At 37.6% G+C, this 20,193-nt stretch overlaps 1 protein-coding gene across 6 annotated transcripts in view; it reads right to left on the minus strand.

The window, feature by feature from the left end:
• Nucleotides 1-20,193, minus strand: part of LOC141534860 (coiled-coil domain-containing protein AGAP005037) — a 651,729-nt gene that overhangs the window by 383,023 nt on the left and 248,513 nt on the right. For all 6 annotated transcript variants that reach the window (XM_074254459.1, XM_074254463.1, XM_074254462.1 and 3 more), the window contains 2 exons: nt 5,434-5,487; nt 5,313-5,360 (listed from right to left, as the gene is read on the minus strand). In XM_074254459.1, coding sequence (XP_074110560.1) covers nt 5,313-5,360; nt 5,434-5,487 — 102 coding nt within the window. The remainder of the gene's footprint in view (nt 1-5,312; nt 5,361-5,433; nt 5,488-20,193) is intronic.

The raw sequence follows: 20,193 nt of genomic DNA on the forward strand, positions 1-20,193 counted from the left end.
AATTATGTATTTCAGCTTTCGGGTTAAAAAAAATATCAAAAGAAAATTGCTGTTTTTGCTTTTGATTTGAAATAAACATTGGTCAACTGTTAACAAATAATTGTTAACATTTAATAAATCGCATTCAAGAAACAATTTATTAACTAATAATAAATATTTATGAAGTCTCATGATGTTAAAAAATCACTTGTTAATAGTTAATAAAGCTCATTAAACATAAGCAAATCCTTCTATCAGTGTAACTATTAGGGTGTCCGTTATTTACCAATTTGGTTTCTGAGTCTGCAGCGCCCCTAAAATTTTTAGTAAATGACCTAAAAAAAAATATTAAACCCATATAAGCCCTTAATATTAGTAATAAACCATGCCACAAAGACAATTCGTTTCCCATTTAAATAACATGGAACTTTGGTACTTTTTGCAATTAATTTTTTTATTTCGATCCCAGTACATAGATTACTGTGGCAACAAATTATTTTTGTAGGAAATTGAATTTCTACAAAAACTCTCTCTTAGCGTTTTTCGATAAATTCACTGGCTTAAAAGTTATTTAAGGTCAAAGTTGAACTAAAAGTAACTTCTCATTTTTTTTTCATTTTGACCAAAAACCTATGATTATTTATTGTTTATTGCTAAAAATATCTTTTATCAACTATTTTATAACTAATATTAGTAGCAAATATTCCGAAAATTACAAAATGTAATTTATGATGTTAGTTTAATTTAAAAAATTTCAATTATTATTGAAAATGTGACTAATTTAATAAATTTTTCAACACATACATAAACACAATTCATTTTATTAAACATTCTTTGGTAGCATTTGGAAATTTTTTTTTTGTATTCACTTACAATTTGAATTACATACTGTTTTTGATCTTCGTGCTTAGCTAGAGTATTAATATATTCTTCCATTAGTTTAACAGCTCGTTCTGCAGAATCATTGACCACTTTTAGATGCTTAACAATTTCCAAACCTTTTAAATAATCTGGATGCTCTGACCACGTACTGTCATCTAATAAGAGAAAGTTTGTATCGATACTAAATCTTTCGAAAAATTTGACGGAAGTAGAATTAATAAAATAATCAATATTTTTGTTTAGAAACCAATCAAAATCTCCTGAATTGAAAATAAAACGTTTAGGAAAATCAAACTGATCTTCTTCGCTTGATGTCAAAGCCGCCACCATTTTTCGCCTTACGTCAGAAGAAATATTTTTGTCGAAAAATGATAAAGCTGCTGCCTCTGGGCTTAAATACCATAAATGATTTCTAAATTTTGCTAAAACTGCTTCGGATAATTTTTTTATCAATTGTTCGATAATTATAGACTACCTTGAGAAATTCAAGATCTTGATTTGGAGCAGTTGCAGCTAACGGTGCCGTATACCAAAATGGAACGTATAAAAACACAATAAATAAAGAAATTTCTTGTAAACTCTTTTCATCTTCCTTGATTAAATTAAAACAATTTCGAAAAATATAAATTTTTAAACAATAAATTGCTTTGGATATCCATCTAGCGTGGTGGAATGCTCCAGGTTTATAAAATTTTATATTTTCAGAGTCCATTGTGCCTAGGAAGATTTTACTCAATTCCAAAAGTTCCCGATAGTCATCCCGTGGTAAAAGAGTGTTTAAAAATCCATCAATTTTTGCAGTCACTTCTGGTATTTGATCTCGTAATATTTTTTTTAGTTTATTTTTCTGTACGGACTTATATTTTGTTATATCAATGGGACTCCATTCACTTTGAAATTTTTTAAATAACGGTACATTTGGTCCGGTTGTGCCTGGCATTTTCGTTGAGTGTACGCAGGATAACACTAATTCATATACGTGGTGTCTACAGGGAAGATATAACAAATCTCTCCCAAGTTTACGTTCTAAAATCACTGCAGCTCCGTTTCTCCAACCAAGGTTAGAAGCAGTCGTATCACAACATAGGGCCTTTACAGAATGGTTTAAACTCCACTCACACATAATATTAAAAATTTCTTCTGCTTGAGTAGACCCACATCCATCAGGTAATGCAGGTACTCCAAGGATTTTTTCTTGTCCATTACACGTTATCAAAACAGGAAGTCTTTCAATACGTTCACAAGTCATACTATCCGGAATTAGTTTACCGTCCCAGTGTATAACTGCGGCATCAATTTCAGTTTCGTTGAACAGTAGTTTAATTTTTTCAGCCATTTTTTTCCGTAAATTAGACCGCATCTCATGAAAAAAAGACTTATTTAACACGAGATCACGTGGATCAACTCCCATAGCTGGAGCCAAAGCTGAGGTAAGACGAACTGATTCTCTGTAAGAAATATTACAGCTGTCAAACACCGCAATCACATCTTCTGTGAGGATGTTAATAGTCCCTCGAAGATGTTTCGATTCATAATATCGTCCAGTTGCCTCAAATTCAGATACTGAAGTTGATTGCGAGTTACTAATAGTTTCTCTACTAGATTTTATTTCACTGATGGTTTGAGACGTGCTTGACGTATCAATATCTGTTGAACAAGAGAATTATTAAAAACAAATAATATTACAAAAACTTTAAAAATTTTATAACATTAAAGCACTCAATATTACCAGACATTTTTTCTGGATTCCTCACAACGTGATCTATTATTGTAAGTGATTGAGTTGAAGTCGTATTTGTGAGGGACTCGTCGTTTTTCAGCTGATTCTCAGGAGATGAAATGAGTATTTCTGTAATTAAATTATTTAGTATTTATCAATTGGAATAAAATATTAAATTGTAGTTATTTATTATTTTTTTATTACCAGATTTTGGTGACAGTTCAATATGTGTAGCGACGTAATTTAAATGTAAAATTCGTTGAGTTCGCTGATCAATCAAAAACTGTTTTGTCTCATCTATCATCTATCATTTCAAAAATATTACTATGAGCGATATCGAATAATTTGTCAAGAATATTGCATAGCTCTTGCTCTTTTGTTTTATTATTTCTATTAGCAGTTTTTTGCACGTCTCTGTAGTCTGTATATAGCTTATTCAATTTTGCGACACATCGTGAATTATCTTGAGTTGGAATCTCCGCTTTATCCCAAATTTTTTAAATTTCTGATATAACGATTGGACAGCTGTCTCCGATTGATTGTTTTAGATTTCTTGTGTAATGAAATAAAAGCTGCAAGGCTTCTTTATTCGTAGCTAATTTTTTATCACTTATGGTATCTATTGTTTTATCAATTACAAAAATATTTTTCCTTAAGTCCATAGTTTGATTATCACTCATCGTAAACAACAATTAGATTAAAATTCTAGGTTATGACTGTTTATAAAATTGTAATTATATTACTCGATACTCGGATAGGTTTTATTTACACGTTTATAATTTATAATAAAAAAATTTCACTAATGATAAGGCTATACACCACTGATTCCAAATAATAATATAAATCGCATTTAATGTTATAATGACAGCAACACCGACAATGATGGAAAATAGAAAGTTTTGGATGATAACTAAACATAGTCGATATACAGAACCGGTTAGTTAAGGTACTGAATTTCTTTTCGATGCGCATGCGCAACTACAAATTTAAATTTTTCATGGAAGTAATTGTTAATGCGAAATTTTTAATTTATCAGAATTTTGTTTGATAATTTTGGCTTTGCTCTGTACAATAATTTTGACAAATTTAACAAAATAGCCAAAATAAGATATTTTTAGCAATAAACACTAAATATTAATATAAATAATGATAATTTTTTGGTCAAAATGAAAAAAAAAATGAGAAGTTACTTTTAGTTCAACTTTGACCTTAAATAACTTTAAAGCCAGTGAATTTATCGAAAAACGCTAAGAGAGAGTTTTTGTAGAGCGTTCAATTTCCTACAAAAATAATTTGTTGCCACAGCAATCTATGTACTGGGATCGAAATAAAAAAATTAATTGCAAAAAGTACCAAAGTTCCATGTTATTTAAATGGGAAACGAATCGTCTTTGTGGCATGGTTTATTACTAATATTAAGGGCTTATATGGGTTTAATATTTTTTTTTAGGTCATTTACTAAAAATTTTAGGGGCGCTGCAGACTCAGAAACCATATTGGTAAATAACGGACACCCTAGTAACTATATAAAAAACGTATGTAATTAGATGTAAATCATGTACAATAGCATATAATTTTTTTTATTCCACTGGTTATTTTGTGATTACTATAAAACATTATCTGTTTTTATCTCAGAGTATGCTACTCCGATGATTAATTATCTTCTAAACTATACTATTTTGTGGATGAAATAATAGAACTGTATTAATTAACTTAATTTATGAAAATCGATTATGCACACGATTTGCATTACTTGTCGTTATTTCAAACTATACTCTTCAAGTAAGTCTCATAGGTAAACAGGTAGCGTGTTAGTCTTTTAAGCGTCTGGTCACCGATACGAACCCCGCGCACCCTTAATGCCTATTATTTTTATAGAAATTATTATATATAATTATATATATGATAAGATCTGGCCAATTTTCTGATCTAATTATATATAAGTGATTATATATAAATATATATGATTAAGCGAATTCATTTGTTCCCAAGAAGCTAGTAAAAAGCAGAAAAGTGTATCAGTATCTTCAACCTAAGCGGAAATAGTGGCTCTATCTGACGTGTGACGAGAATGAACTTAGATCCGAAAAATGTTTGATTTTCTTTATGAGAACCAGGGTCAAATTACAATAATTATTGAAGACGATCAAGGTTGTCTTTATAAGCTACATACTAGAAACCAGAACCAAAGAAGTAAGCACGTTGATACGCAATTTGTCAATACCCGGGACTTACAAGAAAAGGGTCTTGTAGAAATAACTTATTGCTAAACTGAGAACAATGATGCAAACATATTAAAAATCATTAGAACCTTAAAAGACAGCAACGCTGATTGATCATCACAAACTCTATAATTATTGATTTTGTTATACTTATTTCCATTGCTATCTAATGTACTTTCTATTTCCGATATTATAGCGTGGAACAATATATTATCTCGTACGGACGTATCTTTATAACTTTATCCAATAGTCATGAATTATACTAGTTATCCTGAATCCTGAACATATAATTATTGAAAAATACTGCATCTAATTATAAATAATTATATATAATTAAGAATAATCACATGCCAGTCCGTATAATCATATGGATTTATGAATAATCGAATACAATTATATATAAATAATATATAATTATATATAAGTACATCCAATTATATACGAATGTTTTTATCCGGGAAGTAGAAAATACGAAAACTTGAATTATAGCGTGAGTTTAATTTTCTTACCTTTTCCAAGTTTCGGTGCCTTTCCGTTAGTCCTTGAATAAGATTCATCTGAAACATCGTCCATAAAATATATTTCTAATAAATAATCACAGATCAATAACAAAGTATTGTTCATACTTACCTGGAATGGAAGCTGAACTGGAACTAGATTGTTTGTCGAATTCATCTTCAGTCCCTAGAACATATTTTATTTATAGAGTAATTATTGATATTTTTTTTAAGATATCTCATTTATCTAGTTTAATAACAGCCGCCCTAGAAAATAGGAGTTCATAATAATAATAATAATAATAATAATAATATCTCTTGGTGTGCTGGCAGAACAGCGAGACGGAGGTATCAGGGTATATGGCTCGGATGCACACACTTTGGTGTGGCATGCATCCGGAGCACAAACATTTTACGCCCAAACACCTGCGTAATTACGCCTCATACCTTCGGCATAATCGACGATCGCTGCTGCCAAATAGAAGGCTGTCTAATCGGCCTTCATTTCCAGCACCGCTACACCAAGAACGGCACCGTTCCTCCGAGGACAACGACAACCTCTTTACAGGTCGACAAGTGAGCATCTCCAAAAAGATGTCTCACTCAAAACAACAGCTCGACACGGTGAACGAAGATCTCCCCACACAGCTTCAAGAGGACTCCACTCTGCTCACTGTCAACCAAGTTGTCTACGGTGCCGCGGCTTCGCTTCTGCCGATAGAGAGAAGACATTCTCTCTCCTTCGAGGCGAAGTTGAAGCTGCGCATCGCTCAACTTGGACACAAAATTGACATTTCTCGGAAACAAGTCTCCCGCATTCAGTGTGTGATAGAGTATGTTAGTACTCAAAGACCGTACACGCCAAAGTTCGTCGCCTGGCGGCAGAACTTCGAAGGCGACATCACACACTGAACAAGAGTACTCTTCTTGTCATCAAAGAAGAGTCTCTTAACAGGTTGCGGGCTCTGGTGGCTTCCAAAAAGTCACTAGAGAAAAGGCTGAAGCGGTTGATCGACAACTCTTTGTTTCGATCCAACCCTTCACGCTTTCTGTCACCTAAGACCGCTGTTCCCGAGAATTATCCATCATCTGAGCGAGTGGAAGACTTTTGGAGTGAATTGTACGGAGATCAACCAAACGTGAACCCGGATACTCCCGCACTGCACGACTTCGAGGCATTCTGTCGAGAACACCGACGGCAGGATATCGCCGAAGAGAGCCCTGCAGTCAGTGTGCAAGAGGTTCGTAAAGCCCTGAATGACAGCAAGAACTGGGCTGCCCCGGGTCCAGATGGCATAAACATCTTCTGGTGGAAGAAATTTTCTTCTACACATGCTCATCTGGCCCGGATTTTTACATCATACATTCAGGGCGACGAACCAATTCCAGACTGGCTGGTAGAAGGGCGAACCGTACTCATCCCTAAAAAGGGTGACTTGTCCGACCCGAAGAACTACAGGCCTATCACTTGCTTGAATGCGGTTTACAAGATTTTTACAAAAATCTTAAATAACCGTATCTTGCGGGAGATAGAGTCTGTGTGGCAACAGATATACGAACAACGTGGCAGTAAACAGGGCGTGTCAGGTTGCAAGATCAACTTGTTGGTAGATAGATGCGTCATTCAAGACGCAATCTACTACCAACGCAACCTGTCCATGGCCTGGATTGACTACCGTAAGGCATTTGACTCAACTTCACATGAGTTGATTCTCTATCTGCTCAAATGCCTCGGAATCAATCGCCAAACGGTGGGATGCATACAACGTACCATGCAGCTCTGGCGAACGCGTTTTCACATAGGAAGTGGAAATGCATTGCACGTAACCGGAACTGTTCAGTACAAGAGAGGCGTCTTTCAGGGAGATTCTCTGAGCCCTCTGTTGTTTTGCATCTCACTGCTGCCAATATCTGTTGCCCTCCGACAAACTCGTGGGTACTCTGCGGGGCCACCGAGTGATCGAGTATACACGATCACTCACCAACTGTTTATGGATGATCTAAAGATATACAGTGCCAACAAAGATCATCTACAAACGGCCCTCAACATCGTAGCAGAGTACACACGAGATGTCGGAATGTCTTTTGGGTTGGACAAGTGTGCGGTCGTACACCTGGCGAAGGGTAAGTGCTCTGATACGGGTGGAGATGTCGAATTAGTGGATGGGAGCGTCTTAAGAGAATTAGACGCCGGAGAGTTATACAGATATCTAGGGATTGAAGAGCGGCAAATGCATGCCGTCTCTGAAGTCCGAACAACTCTTCGCAGCGAATATGTTAGGAGACTCCGGAAGATCTGGTCATCAGAACTTTCCGGCAAGAACAAAGTCTCAGCTACTAACATGCTCGCTGTCCCGGTCCTACTTTACTCTTTTGGGACCCTGAAATGGCCTCGAAATGAGTTGAAAGGTCTCGACATCAAAACCCGTAAAGTCCTCAATATGAATCAGAGCATGCACCCTAACTCATCAGTCGCCAGGATGTACCTCTCACGGAACATCGGAGGGAGAGGATTGCAGAGCTTGGAGCGGCTTCACGATCGTTTGGTTCTGGGTTTAACATACGAGGTTGCCAATTTCACAGCAGACGAGGACGACTTCCTGATGCAATTTGTTCATAGTCATGAAAATGCGCGGAAGGGGTCGTTCTTGCATAAGGCAGCAATCTACGCGGCAAATACCTTAGGTCTCGGAGAAATAAACGCTCTCATTGAACTCCCGAAAAAGGAGTTCAAGAGCGTCGTCAGGATAGCCGAGGAAAAAAAACTCCTCGGTGAACACATGGACAAGTCCATGCACAGCGTGTATTTCAAACACGTCCGTGACCATGGCTTGTCCACCCAGCTGACATTCTCCTACTTGAAGTCAGCTGGCCTGATGTCCGAGACCGAAGGGTTTATATTTGCCTGCCAAGATGGTGTTATCAACACTCTCGAATACCGTAGCAAGGTGCTCCAGGCGCAGCTTCCGGACACGTCCTGTCGGACGTGTTAACAACATCCGGAGACGCTGATGCACTTTTTGTCGGCATGTCCTGTGCTGGCAAGAGGTGCCTACATACAGCGTCACAATGCTGCCTTGCGAGTACTCTATTATCATCTCAGATATAGCTACGGTATCGATGAGACACCAGTGCTGCCTTATCTGCCAAGAGATATTCCGCAGATTGTTGAGAATGACAGTTCCAAAATTTATTGGAACATACCATTCGCAACAACCCGGCGGATTGACCACAACAAACCTGATATTGTGCTCTTTGACAAGGCTACTCGTGACATTTATGTCATTGAGTTTTCGGCCCCAGCCGAATACAATATCTCGGCCAAAGAAGAGCACAAACACCAGATATATCAGGATCTCCTGTTTGAAATTGGCAAACTCTACCCAAGTTACCGTGTCAAGCTCGTCGTTTTGGTTGTCGGCGTCCTTGGAGGGATGAAACAGTCTTTTGTGTCTTCACTTTCAAAGATACCGGCTTGCAGTTCAGCAGCCGTGTCTCTAGCAGTGCGGATGCAAAAGGCTGTCATTTTGGGATCCCTGCGTCTACTTAGGCAAATGAACTTGGCCTGCTGCACTCACTAACCGCCTTGTTGTGCGGAGTGGTGCAGCAGTAATGGATGGCGCTCAGGCTGGGCCCTCGGAGAGTCGGACTCCGGCGAAAACCCCCCTGAGCAATTAATAACAAATAATAATAAGATCGAGGCAAGGTTGAGACAGCGCATCTTACAACTTGGCTCCAAAATTGACAGATCCCGGAAACATGTCTCCCGCATTCAGTGTGTGATTGAGTTCGAAACAACTCAAAAAGCATACACGCCCCGAATTCGACGCATTGTTGCTGAACTTCGGTGGCGTCATCACACACTGAACAAGAGTACTCTTCTTGTCATCAAAGAAGAGTCTCTTAATAAATTGCGGGCTCTAGTGACTGCTAAAAAGTCACTAGAGAAAAGGCTGAAGCGGTTGGTCGACAACTCCTTGTTTCGATCCAGCCCTTCACGGTTTCTGACAGCAAAGACCGATGTTACTGGGACTTCTCCAACACCTGAGCGGGTGGAAGCTTTTTGGACTGAGTTGTATGGAGATCAACCAAACGTGAACGCCAATACTCCAGCTCTGCACGACTTCAAAGCATTCTGTCAGGAACACCGTCGGCAGAATGCTGATGAAGAGAGCCCTGCAGTCAGTGTGGATGAAGTTCGTTCAGCTCTAAATGGCAGCAAAAATTGGGCTGCCCCGGGACCAGATGACATTAATGTCTTCTGGTGGAAGAAGTTTACTTCTACCCACCTCCATCTGGCCTGCATATTTACATCGTACATTAGAGCTGACGATCCGATTCCGAACTGGCTTGTAGAAGGGCGAACCGTACTGAAACCTAAAAAAGGTGACTTGTCTGACCCTAAGAATTTCAGGCCTATCACCTGCTTGAATGCGGTTTATAAAATTTTTACAAAAATTTTAAATAACCGTATCTTGCATATATCCAGCGTCACAATGCTGCCCTGAGAGTACTGTACTACTATCTTCGTCATTGCTACGGTATTGACGTGACACCAGTGCTGCCTTATCTGCCAGGAGATATTCCCCAGGTTGTTGAGAATGACAGTTGCAAAATTTATTGGAACATGCCATTTGCAACAACCCGGCGGATAGATCACAACAAACCTGATATTGTGCTCTTCGACAAGGCCACTCGTGACATTTATGTCATTGAGTTCTCGGCCCCGGCTGAATACAACATCTCAGCCAAAGAAGAGCACAAAAGACAAATATATAAGGATCTCCTGTTTGAAATTGGCAAACTTTACACAGGTTACCGTGTCAAGCTTCTCGTCCTGATTGTTGGCGTCCTAGGAGGGATGAAACAGTCTTTTGTATCCTCATTTGTCAAAGTTCCAGCTTGCTCATCAAAAGCTGAGTTCTTGGCAGTTAGGATGCAGAAGGCTGTTTTACTTGGTTCTCTCCGTCTCTTAAGGGAAATGACTTTGGCCTGCTGTGATCACTAACCGCCTTGTTGTGCGGAGTGGTCCAGCAGTAACGGATGGAGCTCAGGCTGGGCCCTCGGAGAATCGGACTCCGGGGATAAACCCCCTGAGCATTTAATAACAAAATAATAAGATTAATAATAATTTTTTTATTTATTGTAATTTATTGCGTTAAGCGTAAATATGCAGCATTTAGCAAGAGGTGCCCAAGGCAATGTATAAAATATAACATTAAAAATAATACTTAGAGTAGTGTTATTAAACATTGGAAACCAGCAAGAGTTTGAGATTGCAATAAGGCAATAGACTGTTAAATTAAGAATTAAATAGTTGAAATTGAAAATCGATATTAAGCTAAAAATATGACAAAGTTTACTGCAGTAAGGCCCAGTTGCGGAGCAGGATACATTTTCTTGAGTAGTTATAAACAGCAAATATGGATAGTTCAGTTGACGCATTAAGTAGTCACAATACATCGGTGATATTAGGGTTCAGCTGGCCGAGGTAGTGGTTTCTGTAGGGTGTGAACAGCGGACATTTCATCAGAAAGTGTTCAATGGTGTCAGGTTCTTGCAGGTTACAGAGACGACATGTGTTGTCAGGATCCAGTTTGCATGATGTATTGAGAAGCGATAGATGGCAAATAAACCTATTTGCAAGTCTCAGTTGTGCAAAGACACGCTTAATCGATATAGAGTATCTTGGCAGCAGATAAGCCGGTTCACGGTCTCTCGGAGTTCTAGGAATTATTAGCTGAGCATATGTTGATTGTCTATATGATTCGAAGTCCTTGTTCTTTAAATTGGTCCTGTATTTATTGAATATTTCTTATGTCTTGGTCTCCCAGATGTCAGGGTCGAGTGTGTAAAATAGATCCAGCTGTTCACATTCTATTAGGAATTCTGTTAATTGAGAAGCCCAGTTGAACTTAAAGGCATGCTGCATATCCATTGTAAGATTAAAGGTCCTACGTAGGCATATTTTAACCAAGGTAGAATCATCTGAGCGTAATTTCTTAATGAGCCAAGTCCAAAGTAACTTCATTGCCTTCCCGGCCAGTGGTGTCAGGTTGAACTCCAGTCTGATTGCCTAATCAGCGGTGTTACGAGGGAACTGTAATAGCTTCTTGTAGTAGAAACACTGTGCAGCTTCAAGTGAATTGCGGTATCTAATACCTCATGCAGGAAAGGCATACAAGAGCACCGAAGCAACTAGACTTTCGAATAATTTATTATAAGCATCCCAGGAATCACATTTGGCCTTAGAGAGTATCGAGATAGCAAGACCAGTCGCGCTTTTTGCTTTCAGTATAGTTGTGTTTAGAGCGGCAAGTCCTAGGGTTGATGATGAAATTTTAACACCCAGAAAGTCCAGCTTGTTGACAACGTCTAAAGGAAATCCATTGTAGGCTCTAAAGGATTCAGGGATTTGCTTAAGCCTGCCGGCTGCTTTATAGATGATGATGTTGATTTTATTACGGTTAACTTCAAGTCCATTGCACGAGCAGTAGTAATGTAGGGCTTCAAGCTTCCTGGAAAGATCTACATGTGAGTGAGCAAAGATGGAAGTGTCATCCGCTTATAACAAGATGATTAGGTCATTTAGTCCATCTATGTTTAGACCAATAAGTTCTCTGTTCCGAACGAACTCTTCAAAGTCCCAGAGAAAGAAGATGAAGAGATCAGCACTCATCGATTCACCCTGAAGTACACCCCTGGTTACATCAAACTTGTCCGAAAGGTCACCGTTTGCTTTGACTTGAAAGGAGGCTGTTTCATACAGAGAAATGAGGATGTTTATAAATTTGCTGCTCGCATTTTTCCCTTGTAGCTTTTGCCAGAGGCGGTGGTGAGGAACAGAGTCAAAGGCCCTTTTGAAGTCTACAGATATACCGAAGATTTCTCGCCCGTCATGATGTCTAAATTGTAGCTGAAGAGCACTTAATAGAATGAAAACTGCATCAGTACTGCTGCGTCCTTTTCTAAATCCTAGTTGGGATTCTGGAAGAATTTTTTCAGAGTCCATCCATTTAGCAAATCTTTTTTTCAAGTATAGGGTGAATATTTTAGTTACAGTATTGACTAGTGTGTCACGTAAGTGTCGCTTAGGTGTTTCGTTAGCATTAATCATGTATCGCTAAGTGTCTTTTAATTGACTCATCCATCGCTAATGTGTTGCTTAGGTGTCGAGATGGTGTTAACATGTGTCACGTATGCGTCCCACAAGTTTTACTTAGGTGTCACGTTAGCTACGCTCATGAATCGCTTAGTATCCTTAATCGATACAACAGTTGCTAATGTGTCACATTGACGTCATCTAAGTGTTGATCAAGTATCGCACGTATGTCGCGTAGGTGTCGCTAACGTGCCGCATATCCGTCGCATGAGTAACGCACATGTTGCTTATGTTTCGCTCAAGTGTCGTACATGTGTAGCTCAAGTGTCTCAAATGTATCACTGATGTGTTAAGCTAGTGTCACATAGGCGTCATTAAGGTGTTGATCAAGTGTTGCATATGCGCGCTGATGTCTCACGTAAGTGCCACTTAGATGTCGCTCAAGTGTTGCTCAAGTGTCGCACATGTATCACTTAGGTGTCGCGTTAGCTTCACTCATGAATCGGTTAGGTGCCCTTAATCGACACAACAGTCGCTAATGTGTCACATATGCGTCACTTAGGTGTTGATCAAGTGTCACACAGGTGTCGCGAAGGTGTTGCTAACGTGTCGCATGTCCGTCGTGTAAGTAACGCACATATTGCTTATGTTCTGCCCAAGTATCGTTCATGTGTCGCACATATATCGCTCTAGTGTCGTACATGTGTTGCTCAAGTGTCGCGCATGTTTCGCTAAAGTGTCGCTTCGGTGTTGATCAAGTGTCGCACATGCGTTTTTTTCTGGGTTAGACTAGACAAAAAGTCATTTGATACTTTTTTGTAGAGAATATCTTGTATTATAATTACCATCTGAGACTTAGGCTTTTATAGGTAAGCAAAAGAAATCCCCTGATTAAAAAAAAGTATTGAGACAAAGAAAAAAGTATTAAAAAGTATTGGTTTTCTAGTCGATCCCATACTTTTCAATGTTTTTTCCTTTGTTTCAATACTTTTTTTCATTCATGGTCACCAGGGATAACTTTATTTTTGAGTAAATTTCAAGTTTTTCACCGAAATTATTTTGTAACTTTTTTTTGGGCTAGACTAGGCAAAAAATCATTGGATACTTTTTCGTAGAGAATATTTTAGTCTATAATTACCACCTAAGACTTAAGCTTTTATAGGTGAGCAGAAAGAAATGACAGTGAAAAACCTCATTTTTCAGTTAATTTTACGTTTAAGACTGAAATTATTTTGTAACTTTTTTTGGGTATTCCTAGGCAAAAAATCATCGGCTACGTTTTCTTGAAAAATATTTTTTTCTATAATTACAACTTGAGACTTAACCTTATATAGGCCAGCATAACAGAATCACCATGGAAAACTTAATTTTTTTCGTAAATTTCAAGTTTTTCACCGAAATTATTTTGTAATTTTTTTTTTGGCTACACTAGACAAAAAATCATTCGATACTTTTTCGTAGAAATTATTTCATTCTATAATAACCACCTAAAGGTTACGGTTTCATAGATGAGCAGAAAAAAATGACCGTGAAAAATCTCATTTTTCAGTAAATTTCACGTTTTTGACTGAAATGATTTTGTAACTTTTTTTGGATATTGCTAGGCAAAACATAATCTGCTACTTTTTTGTAGAGAATATTTATTTCTATAATTCCAACTTGAGACTTAACCTCATCTAGGTCTCCATAAAAAAATCACCATGGAAAACTTAATTTTTAGTAAATTTCAAGTTCTTGACTGAGGTCATTTTGTAAATTTCTTTGGGTTTAACGAGGTAAAAAATCATTCGATACTTTTTTGAAGAGATTATTTTGTTCTATAATCACCACGTAAGAGTTAAGGTTCAACAGTTCAGCAGAAAAAAATGAAATTGAAAAGCCCTATTTTTTGGTAAATTTCAATTTTTTGACCGAAATTATTTTGTAACTTTTTTTGGGCTTTCTGAGCAAAAAATACTTCTAGATTTTCTTGTATAGATTATGTTTTCCCATATTTACTAGCAATAAGTTAAGCTTAACGAAAAAGTGTAAAAGAACTTAAATTATATTTCTTGTAAATTTCAATTTTTTTGGCCAAGATCATTTCGTAATTTTTTTTTTTGGGCATGACTAGATGTAAAATACATCCATACTTTTTTGTAGAGAATGTTTTGTCTCTACCCTGATTAAAAAAAGTATTGAGAACAATAGAAACGGAATTGGAAAAAATTCGATTTATCATAAAAGTAATTATTTTCAATTCCAGTTAACCAAATGGTATGACTATTTAAAACCTTATTTTTCCAGAAAATTGAGTATTTCTACCTATAATTATCAAAATAAATTGAGCCTACAACATAAAGTTTAAAAAACTTAAAATTCAATCATCCAGCAAAATACACGTTTTTAAATTAAAGTTTTTCATAATAGTTTTGTCCTTAATGTCAGGTTGTGGTTTTTAAGCCCACGTGTTCTGTTGCCAATCTCACTTTTATTTTGACATATTCTTTGTTTAAAATATACTATTAGTTTAAGCGCTTGAACTTGATCGTGATCGTCATTTCGCTTGTGATTATTACTTTAGATTTGCTTTATTTTTAAGTTTAATTGTTATGTTACGTCCCCACCTGCGTTCGCAGATGTATCAGATAGCGAATACGCGCGCTAATTCAATCGCTAACAATATTATAATAATTTCATAAACATTTATTTTTCCTATAGATAATTACGTTAAATGATAAGCTAAGAATGTTAAACATTAGATATTAAATAATAGTTCACAGAAAATAGAAATTGATAAGTAAAAGTAACTTAGTCAATAACTAAATAAACAAAAATATCTTTAAGTTTACATTAACATTTTCCCACGTAGAATGTAAATGGGAAATCTAGACTTATGAAAATAATTCATTGTAAGACAACTAGCGTTAGGTACATAGGTATATTTAAGAACATTCGAAGATTGTTCTAAATAAATTATTGATAATGAACGCCTGCGTGTCGTGGACTCTGGAGTTGAGTCAGCGGGTGGGTCATCCGATCAAACCTCGGAAACGCGACACGCATCAACTCCAGAGATAAGGACATTCGGGACCTGATACGCAACTCTACTTCTCCCAAGGCGCGGGCCTTAGACAAGGAAACATAATCAGGGTGCACGGGTAGTTCGAGGCTCTTCTTTATCTAAAAGTTAAGTACTTAATACGCTCGATAATCAATTCTTGTTGAGAGACCTTAAAGAGCTAATAACCACGTACTTCACGGCAGTTGTCAAATCACATATTTTCAAAGTGTATTTTAATCATTGAATAAACTCATTTTTTAATTAAATTCACCGAAGTTAGCTATTTCGGAGTTAATTCGACAACCTCTACTTACGACTCTGGAGGTCATAACATCTTTATCTCCAGTTCTAGTTATTTTACTGGTTACTCATAAACCCGTGAGGTAACCGGGACGTTACAGTTAGACCCAACTTCCAGGCCCTGATAATCATATTATAAGCTTGTTTCAGCATTTAAGACCAAGGTCCAACGATGGGTATCAGGACAGGTAATGTGGGAAATGCAAAAGCATAATATTGATTATTGGCAATAGATCGTAGCCCTTGCTCGCATTGGTGGTACCCTGTAATATCGGTCGCGAGTAGAAGGACTAGTAGATTTTAGTAATTGGCTTGAGAGGCCCTCGTGATCGGACACGAGGTCTGATAGTTTTTAGTAAAAATAAAATCGACAGACACGCGGGAGCCCGCATAGTGTAAGGAGTGTGGATCTAGCGCCTTGGTTCGAGTCCTATTTTTTGGTGAGTGCACACAAGTTGAGCTGAATTATTATTCGCACGTCGCGTTGTCTCCTGGCTTAGATAGTTGTCATTAAAAGTTATTATTAATTGTCGAGTCAATCCCGTCGTTAGTAAGGGGGTTTGTAGTGAAATATCTGTCCCAACAGTCACGCGTTTGGGTCCTCGAATTGGCCAGTATTGATTAAAATTTATAATTCCATTTTTCGCGATAACCCGACTGAGGAATTCGGGTATATCTCAGTTCAATATTATTCGATAAAATTTCTATTTCATAGTCAACGTCATTGTAAAATAAACAGTCTACATAGGATCTGGATTAATTATTGAAATTGTACGCGACATTAGTATGTTTATTTTATTATACAGTTCATCCAGCTAAGGAATTCGGATCTGGCCTTAGCCTTACGTAACGTATTTGAATCAATAGTTTGTTTATGTTTGTTATGGATATTTCGAGATTATAGAATTACTGTTCCTCCTTTTCTTTCCTAATACCATTATATTATTTATTTTCCCCTGAATACCTGCAGATCGACCCTGGAAATAAAGGGTTTGCTATTTTTTCCTGTTTGAAAAGAAATAACTTGCGTCCAAACGTGCTCTAACCCAGCCTGGGTGGCTACTGCAGTGTTGCTTAAGAGATTGAGAGCATCTCCTAAGCTTCCTATTTGTTTTTGTTTATTTCATTTTTGGCGACCTGGACAAATTTTTATTTTATTTGACGTATCCACTGTCGAGTCGTTTATAAAATAGTAAAACTTTGTTACAAATTAGAAGTATCAAGATAAATCGTTAAGTATTGAAAATTTTAATTTCACTTTGCTTTAGGAAGATTTACTATTTCACATTTCACTGATTGGGCCTGAACCCAAGTTTCTCTCTCTCTAAGTCTTGAAGATGTTTGAAGCACTGTGTCTTGAATTCAGCTAACGTTGATGATATGGTGATCTGCGGTGGCAATGAATTCCAGAAGGCAGTCCCGTAGATAAGGAAAGAGTTCTGATACATAGTCGTCCTCGGTATTGGCGCTATTAATGAATCGGTTCTATCGCCTCGACGGGGTCTGGCTATATTGTGGTTAGGCCTTATGTTGTTGCCTAGCAGTTGGTTCGTATTGAGCATCAGGAATCCATAGTAAATACAGCCCATAACGTATAGTCTTTAATTTTTCGAAGAGAGCCAGCCTAGATATAGTCGTGGTTTATTAATGTGCGCACCCAGCCGAAGTCGCAGGACAAATCTGGCATAATTATTGAGCGCACTAGTTAGTTTTCTTCCAAGGTTCTGGTTCAAGTTAGTTAGAGCACCTGCGCCATAGTCAAAAACTTGCAACACAAGACTAACTACTAATTGCCGCTTGATCGCCATGTTCATGGCGCCAGCAGATTGCCGCAATCTATAGAGTATCTTTGATGTAGTAGTAGTACTACAGGTCTTTGCAACTTGATTTGCCCACGAGAGTGTTGGATTAAAGTAAACGCTTAGGTATTTGAATTCTTTGATATATTCCAACATTTCACTATTGAACATGAGATTTGGAATAATTTTGTTGCTCAGAGCATTTACATTGTAAGCACTTCCAAAGATCAAGGCTTTAGTCTTTGATGTATTAATTCTAAGCTTATTACTCCGACACCATGAGTCTATTGCAGCGAGATCTTCATTAACTTTATTAACACCACTGGTAATATCATTTGGTTTACACCTTAAGTAAATTGTTCCATTATCTGCAAAGAAGAGGTGATGGCTGTGTAGTAAATATTTCGGGAGATCATTCATGAACAGTGAAAATAGTAATAGCCCCAGCACACTTCTTTGCGGAACACCAGACAGGGATTCCCTCCAGGTGAAAGTTTTAAACGGATGGCGTCAGGCATTAGTCCAAGGTAAAAGAGCTTATGCAGTAGTAGCCGATGATCAACTGATTTAAATGCTTTGGTAAAGTCCAGAAATACTCCGATCGTGATCATCTGCTCATCGATTCCTGATCTAGCGTCGTTAACAAAACTTGTTCGCACGTCTAAGTGCCCATATCTGCCTGGAAGCCTGTCTGGTGCGAGTCCAAGATGTTGTAATCATTGATATAACTGATAAGCTGATCTAGCATAATTCTCTCTTGCATTTTAGACATCGCACACAATATTGAGATGGGCCGCATGTCCGATGAGGATTGAGGGTTGCGTATCTTCGGTATTGGAGTAATAAGCGATGATTTCCAGAGTGTGGGGAAGGTGCTGTGGTCTATCGATTTGTTGTTAAGTTCAGTAAGAGCTGGAGCTAGCAGATGCTTGAATGTCTTCAGCGCTAGAGTTGGTAGGCCATTAATACCCGAGGCGTTTGAGGAGAGGTTACTCAGGTATTTGACCACTTATGGAACAGTTGCCTGCATGAATCTAAACGTTGGCCCATTTAGTGCCTGATTTAGCATCCTAGGCATCATCTCAAGGGCCGGGAGCTTCGTACAATGCGCCATTGTGGCGTAATAGTCATTGAGTACAGAGAGGTCAAATTTAACTAGGTCCTTCAACTTTGTTGATGATACCGTGAGCCCAAGTCTATCTATTTGATTTCAGAACTTGGTGTAACTATTTGATGTAACTTTGCCATGCTAGATGGTGCCCGCCTCTTTTAAATCTTTTATAGGCTTTGTTTCTTTCCCTTCTGATGCCTCTTAATTACTGTGTAATCCGCGGTGCGAGGCTGTGCTTTGCGTAGAATTCCCGAGTGGGGACACACCGATTAACAAGTTCTACAATGAGATTATTTAACTTGGGTAAATGTACATCAGGTGCATTAACTTCGTCAGGGTCACCGCTGAGTTCATCCACCCGCCAATTCACGATTTTGGCTACTAATAAATCATTAGTTTCATTCCATTCCAAGTAACGAACAAATCGCCTCGTAGAGTTAGGGGGCTTATACTTTAGACTGATGTAGATAAAGTCATGAAATGATAGAAATGGCTGCCGTGACTGATCCCACGCATCAAGCTGCAGCATTTGGCTGACTGCACATAGGTCAATCCACGTGTTGGCCTCTGCTGTGTGGTTGGTGGGCTGCATCGGAATAATATGGAGTCCAGTTCGTGTAAAGAAGTCCTTCAGTCTGATGACTTTATCATTGTTAGCCTGTAGATCAATATTAAAGTCCCCTAGAACACAAACAAATTTGTAATTGACTAGTCTTGCTGTAAAATTATTTTCGAACATATGCATAAAACTTGATTTAGGTGGATGATAGACTTCAGCAATTAGGACTTAATATTGTGAAGGGCCCTAGACCTCAGCGATAAGGTATATAGGAAGTATAGTGTCTCCAGCACCCACAGATGAGCTGATTAGTTATGTGCAAAGTTCTTTCTTGAAGTAGAGCGCAACACCTCTACCACGCTTATTGTGACGATCAACTCTGAGGAGAGAGTATCCAGGTAGTTCAATTTGTTGATCTTTAATTGGATTCGTTAGCCAGGTTTCAACCACGCTAATGACGTGATATGAGTTCAGTCTGAAGTATTCTCTGAATCCACATGAGTGAGCCATTAGCGATTGAGCGTTAAAAGAACACATGTTTGATATATCTAACTAAGTGTGTTCTTGTATTGGCAATTGGAGTAAGAGAACTAGGTAACTATTAGGGCCAAGAATTTGGTTTTTTCAAAAGAGAGAGAAGAAAGATGGACTGAGTTGAAACTTCTGATTGGTTGAAATGTCAGACTTGTATTTGTTTATTTTAATCAAGTGAAGCGTGCAATGAAACAAAATAAAGCTTAATCAATCTAAATTGAATATACTATTCACATAACCACTCATACCTAATTTTACCAACAAACTTCGTTGTTTGAGATTCTAAAATATGCGGTTAACCATATGTGAAATTGTTTTAATCAACGGAATATTAATTTTAAAATATTTTTTGTGATATTGTTCTGATGACTTGCACGCTCGATAGTAGATTTATTTTGGAAAAATTAAAAAAAATTTTTCAATCTTGTCTTGAAAAGAAATCTTA

The sequence above is a fragment of the Cotesia typhae genome, unplaced genomic scaffold, assembly GCF_013202065.1.
Source record: "Cotesia typhae breed Kobodo isofemale line unplaced genomic scaffold, CoteBio_Ctyphae scaffold_13, whole genome shotgun sequence".
Classification (NCBI taxonomy): Eukaryota; Metazoa; Arthropoda; class Insecta; order Hymenoptera; family Braconidae; genus Cotesia; species Cotesia typhae.